This window comes from Carassius carassius, chromosome 30 (assembly GCF_963082965.1).
Source record: "Carassius carassius chromosome 30, fCarCar2.1, whole genome shotgun sequence".
NCBI lineage: Eukaryota > Metazoa > Chordata > Actinopteri > Cypriniformes > Cyprinidae > Carassius > Carassius carassius.
Window position 1 is genome coordinate 10,000,692 of NC_081784.1, and position 6,834 is coordinate 10,007,525.

General features: G+C 36.0%; 1 protein-coding gene across 3 annotated transcripts in view; it reads left to right on the plus strand.

Annotated features, from left to right (window-relative positions):
• The window catches only part of LOC132110580 (rho-associated protein kinase 2-like), a 55,188-nt gene extending 48,464 nt beyond the window's left edge, over window positions 1-6,724 (plus strand). Inside the window, exons 30-32 of one of the 3 annotated variants that reach the window (XR_009424663.1) lie at window positions 229-442; window positions 5,169-5,292; window positions 5,413-6,724. Coding sequence is in view for 2 of the 3 variants with exons in the window: in XM_059517299.1 (XP_059373282.1) it covers window positions 229-442; window positions 3,079-3,367 (503 nt within the window). In the remaining variant the exon portion in view is untranslated. Of the gene's footprint in view, window positions 1-228; window positions 443-3,078; window positions 3,857-5,168; window positions 5,293-5,412 lie in introns of those variants that run through there. The other 2 variants (XM_059517299.1, XM_059517300.1) reach the window with 2 other exon arrangements.
• Window positions 6,725-6,834: the final 110 nt, after the last annotated feature.

A 6,834-nucleotide genomic window follows, 5' to 3' on the forward strand; every position in this document is an offset into this window, starting at 1 on the left:
AAAAAATAAAAAGGTTCCCTGGGTCCTGGAAGACCTGGGAATGTAGTCATATATCATATTTTCAGTTCTAAAGTATTTATTCAATTAGGAATTAACTTTTGAGAAAGCAAAGGGAATATGAAATGGTTAATTTTTTTAAATAATAAAAAAGTGAAATAACAGTGAATAAATTCACTTGTTTTCTCCTTTCTCATAACCCCTTTTTCCTTTCTGCGTCTCTATCCCTAGTGAACTATGACGTGTCTATGGCTAAAAATCTGCTGCTGTTAGCATTGTCTCAGGAGGAACAGCAGAAGTGGGTTAGTCGGCTCATGAAGAAGATCCCCAAAAAACCTCCAGCACCTGATGCCTCTCACCGCTCTTCTCCCAGAGCTCCTATTAAAGTACAGAACAGTCAATCCTTAAAGAGATCCAGCCGACCAATACCCCCCGGCAAACCCAGGTGAGTATTAAGGCGTAACATCCCCATTTATTTGCAAAATTCTGTCAGTCAAAGGCTGTGTCCAGTTCTGTCTTGTTTTCATGTGGCAAATGAAGATTTACACTGTGGCAGCCAAAATAAATTGTGCTAATCAGTGTCAGTCTCTAGAGTAAGAGGATTACAGAAAGGCCTGGGTTTCATTCACAGATCCTTTCAGACCAGTTTGTTCAAAAATGAAAACTCTCATCATTTACTCATTCTCATGTCATTCCTGCATGGCTCAAAATTTGATTATCAGAATGCCCAAACCACTCTTTTTTTATACAATACAAAAGAAATTCTGTAGAATGTTTAAAAACAGAAAAGAGCACTTTTGAAGTGGTTTTGCCATTACATGTCCATTAGTGTATTGTAACCCGAATTACATTGATGCTTTGGCATAAAAGTTATCGAAGCAAGGCAGGCAAGGCAAGTTTATTTATATAGCACATTTCGTACACAATGGTAATTCAAAGTGCTTTACATAAAAGAAAGTAAAATAATAATGAAGAAAAATAATAACAAGAATAAAACAAGCAATTTTAAAACTTTTAAAATTCTAAAAAAATTGACGTATTTAAAATGAATTTAAAACAGTTAGAAAATGATTTTACATCAATTAAATTAAAAAAACAGTGAAAATATAGTGCAATCAGTTCAGATATTGCACAGTGCTTATTCAATAAATGCACAGCTAAACAGATGAGTTTTAAGTCTAGATTTAAATGTGACTAGTGTTTTAGCACATCTGATCTCTTCTGGAAGCTGATTCCAACTGCGGGCGGCATGGTAACTAAAGGTGGACTCCCCTTGTTTTGTGTGAACCCTTGGTATTTCTAACTGACTTTATCTTAGTGGTCTGTTAGGCTTATATTCAGTGAGCATATCTGAAATATATTTCAGTCCTAGGTCATTTAGTGACTTATATACGAGTAAAAGTACTTTAAAATCAATCCTAAATGTAACTGGAAGCCAGTGTAAAGACCTGAGGACTGGTGTGATATGCTCAGAATTTCTGGTTCTAGTCAGAATCCTGGCAGTAGCATTCTGGATGAGCTGCAGCTGTCTAATGGTCTTTTTGGGAAGGCCGGTGAGGAGCCCATTACAATACTCCACCCTGCTTGTGATAAAGGCATGAACAAGTTTCTCCAAGTCTTGGCTGGAAACAAAACATCTAATTCTTGCAATGTTTTTTAAATGATAGTATGCTGATTTAGTTACTGCTTTGACATGACTACTGAAGCTAAGGTCTGTCTCCAGAATCACACCAAGATTCTTGACTTGATTTTTAGTTGTTTGACCCCTAGAGTCAAGGTATGCATTCACCTTGAACACTTCATCTTTGTTTCCAAATGCAATGACTTCAGTTTTTTCCTTGTTTAACTGAAGAAAGTTCTGGCACATCCAACTATTAATTTCATCAATGCATTGGCAGAGGGAGTCAATGGGGCTGTAGTCATTTGGAGATAAGGCTAGGTAAATCTGGGTATCATCAGCATAGCTGTGATAGGCAATTTGGTTCTTTCTCATTATTTGACTTAGTGGGAGCATATACAGGCTAAACAAGAGCGGTGCAAGAATTGACCCTTGTGGGACTCCGCATGTCATGGATGTCCACTTAGACTTATGCTCTCCTATACTCACATAATAGCCTCTCCCTTCTAAGTATGACCTTGAAGTGATTCATTGATTTAAGTGTTTTGGCTACAAGTTGACATTTGTATCGCAATGCATGGTTTCCAACATATTTCCACTGGTAAAAATTTTTTTTATTTATATTTAATCATTAGTACAGTAGATGCGCTATACTTTTACCATTTAGAAAGTGACCAATAATTTGACCAGTATTTTATATGTAGATGGATTTCTCCTCTCTAAACTGTTTCTCAAGCTCGTTCTCTCATCACCACAGCTGCTACGTGAATATGACGTATCACAACACTATGGAGACTGAGGCCTGTCTCCTGAGAGTCACTTTGAATATAGATTAACATGGCAGAGGTAGAGCTGCATCTTCCATCAAATAATAGCAGTGAACCTATCTGTATCATATTGAATAGCATAACATCATATTTGTTTCTATTGCATTGAATCACATTGTGTTGAATTGAATCGAAATCAGATTGGCCTCAGGCATGGGGATGCACGTCCCTAATGTATACACATGAATCAGTTTTAGTTTTTTTTTTTTTCCTGAAAGCCATGATTTTTTAACCACAGTGTAATTTCCACCAGTGTAATTTTTTTTTAATCACAAATTTTCACCAAAAAAACAAATACCACTTTTTTCTTTTTTATATAACGTAGAAAGACTTAAATAGTATTTTCTTGTAAAATGTTACTTTGCCAGTTCTTGGTCACCATCTTCCTTAATTTTTTAGGCGTTGTAAAATATATTTTATGTTGTGTAGAATTTAAAGTCATTAGAGTGAGTGAATGATGACAATTTACTTCTGTTTTTCATTTTTGTGTGAACTGTCCTTTTACCATCTTGTTCTGTAAAGTCTGATTCTGTGAAGTCTGATTCTAAGATGGCTTTTCATAAAATCTGTGCAGAAGCGCTAAGCACGTGTTTGGCATCGGTTACACACTAGAGTGGTACTCTATATGACACACAGGTCTGTGCACAACATAATGGAATCAACAGCATGTGCAGAGAAATCCAGCTTCATCTACCACAAGGGACATGAGTTTATTCCTTTATTCTACCACTTTCCTGCCAACTGCGAGACCTGTACCAAACCCCTGTGGAACATGTTCAAACCTCCTCTGGCTCTGGAATGCCAGAGATGTCAGATCAAATGCCACAAGGAGCACATGGACAAGAGAGAGGAAAGTCTCAGACCCTGTACTCCAGACCAGTTCAACACTGGGCGAGAGAAGGAGACTGCCGACCTGGAAGTTTGATGGAGGATGTATCGTATGTTTATTTGATCGATGCTTAAGAGACATCATTCAGGAGCTTTCAATGTTTAAATCACGGTGTCTGACTAACAGAATAACATTTACGATCTTTGCTAATGGTGGCTTGCCAGATAGAAAGCTTAAACAGTGTTACGCTGGGCTACTTTTTGTAACTTGGGATGCAAGATGACAGCTTAGACATTAACAAAGCACTTTTTCTCTTTTGTATCAAATCAGGTTTTTAATTGTGACTAAGAACACTGAATTTAAAGGCTAAATCCTAAAAGTATGCGTCAGAAGAAGACTTAAAACTTCTCACAAAGAGCTCTGTATCTTCAAATTGATTGCACATTTAGCACTAAAGTCAGGACGCATACAGATGTACAGCCTTTAAAGCTTCAGCAAACATTGAACAGTGGCTGATCTTATTTTTAAGGTTTAGCTCTGTTATAGTAATTACCTCTTAGCTTCATCTTAGCAAACTACCTCCAGACCTTACTGAGACGAGGTTGGTGAAAGCTTGGCTGAATGCTTTCTCCTCCACCTGCAGGCCTCTGGATTCGGAGCTTCAGGACTGGCACTGGGCTCTGGATGACATGGATGATGTAGATTATGATCATACGTTTCATTTCTGAGGAGCATGTGTAGGATGGAAACAGGGTAACTGCTTAACATAGGGGCTCTGTTCCAAAACCTCCTAAACCACCCACTTTGCAACATTTAGATTATTTCCTGTCATATAATACACACTAAGGTAATATTTACAGTTAGTAATTTGATAACATAAATGGAATAAATTTTTATACAGTACATTATTATGTTGTGATGTTTAAATTCACTTATTTATTTAAACAAAATCGAATTTTAATATCAGACGTTTATCAGTTTGGGGTCAGTCAGATTAAAAAAAATCACTTATGCTCAACAGAGCTGCATTTATTTGGTCAGAAATACATTAATATTGTATATGAAATATACAGAAATATTGTAGAGAAATATGGATACAATTGAAAATAATTTGTTTTTATTTGAATATATTTTAAAGTGTAATTTATTCCTCTGATGGCAAAGCTGAAATTTCGGCAGCCATTACTCCGGTCTTCAATGTCACATGATTCTTCAGAAATAGTTATATGCTGATTTAATGCTCAAGAAACATTTTATTATTAATGTTGAAAACAGTTGTGCTGCTTAATATTTTAGTAAAAAGTTCAAAAGAACAGCATTTATTTGGAAAGTAAATCTTTAGTAACACAAGTGGCTTGACAGTCACTTTAGTCATTTTAATGCTTTCTTGTAAAACAAAGTATTAATCTGCTGACCCTAGAACTTTGAACAGTAGTATATTTCTAAAATAATCTGTACAAAATTTTTAAATAGCATGCTAAAAGTATTAATTATTCATTTTAATTGATCAAAATGTATTAATAAAACCAGTTAAATCAAATTAAAAATGTTTTTTTGCATGTTTATTTTGTATGTAAATATTTCTATGCTCTTTGTGCTAACACTAGACTCTAGGCTGCTCACTTGGTTTTGGAACAGAGTCGTGGAGTGACTTTTTTGTGTGTGCAGTTGGATTTGTTTGCCTTTGCAACAAATTGAAGCATGTGTTTGAGTGTAAACTATTTTTTTGAAAGATTTGGTCAAGATGGGATATGGAGAACTTGCCATGACCCAGCAGAAGTTTCTATACCAATTCTCATGAACACCCTCTCTGCCCTCCAAGCCCACAGCAGGCAATCTTCAATGCAAAGCTGAACAGTTTCTCCAATCATTTCTCATTTACTTTCTCTTGCCCTAGTCCCCCTCAACTGGACACACCAAAGATGAGGCGAGAAGACTCCACCAACAGCCTTCTGAACAAATGAGTCCGTTTGATTACCATGTTTACAAACTCTTTATTAAGAAGACATTTCAGCTGTAATGTAAAAGGAAAACCAAAATGAGAGAATGTGTATTTTTATTAAAAAAAAACATAAGTCACACTGGACTATAAGACAAATTTATTTAGAACCAAGAACCAAGATAAAAGACTTATTTTATAGTCTCTTTTTATTTGTTCCCTTTTGCTATGAAAGTTTGCCACTTGTGTGTGTTTGCAGGTGTATTGATCTTCTTCTCTTGAGCATGATGGCACGCTGTGGTGCTTTTTTTTTTTTTTTTATGAACAAAGGATTTTTCTTTCCTCTTGCGTTAAAATGTGGTGAAACTAACTTTCTCTTTGTCTTTCTCGATTTCTCCCTCCTTCTCTAGTTAACCTTATATTGGGATTCTGGTGCTGCTACATGGTGATTTGGGGTTCTTCCTATCACATCAACAAAAGACCTTTATAACTTTTCGCACATTTTGGCAAATCCCCAAAAAGTGAGAGATGTACAAATGTTGAAGAAGGCTTTGCTGTCGTGATATGGCTTTTATTCTCTGGGCATACGGTTGCTTCGACTTCAACAGCACAGCAGTTCTACACAAAACTAAAGGGTCAGCGTCACACCAAACTACTTCATTCAAGGCCAGAGTTGACCTGAACGCTAAGACTGAACCCCGCTGGACCGGCCAGAGAATGTGGACGACAGCTGTGTCCGACCATAGGCTTTTTTTTTTTTTTTAATGGCTGAATATAGACAGTAGTGCAACACACCACATACAGTAAACGGCTAGAAAACACCACTACATATGTTTCTCATTACTTACATAAATGCAATGAAACTGTAGTGTTTCTTCTTGTAGTGTTTTTACTTTTGTTTACCCCACTGTGTGATCAAAGCTTGATTAAACCTTCTCTGGTTATGAATGCATTCCATAATGCTCTCCTGGACACCTGCACTGCTCACTCCTCAGTATGAATCGAATGTAATGATGGTATGATTAACAGATCTACATCTAGATGTGAGCTGTGCACGTGGGCAGGAGTTTCTTTTTTTTTTTGTGATTTGAAGTCAGTTTTTTGTTTGTTTCTTCACCCTAGCAAACAGTGTGTATCTCTGGGTGTGCTGTGACTGCATATCAGTGTTCTTTTACACGTTATATATATAAATATATGAATATACAGCGTATATTTGACCTGCCGTCTTACCAGTTGGTTTGCTATTTATACAGGTCTGGGCACTTTTTTTATTTTATTTTAAAGCTCTGCCTCCAGATTTGCATGTTTTATATTGATGTACTGTTTGACAATAAAATGAAAAGCATATGTAGCTTTGTTGTTTGGAAACCCTGTATAACTTTTGCTTATTTTTGTAAACACAAGTAGTTGGTTAAATAGGTATATAGCTGTGAATGTAGTAAAAAGGAAGTAAAGTTTTAATATAAACAATGTGGTCATTACTTTGTCTGCTTCAATCACAGAAGTTATACATTTTTAATACACATATGACATCTGTATTGATTGTTAATGCATTCAAAATACATCATGCTTTTATTATCTGGGGTTACCACAGAAGAATGATTCAGAAAACTACATTTATAAA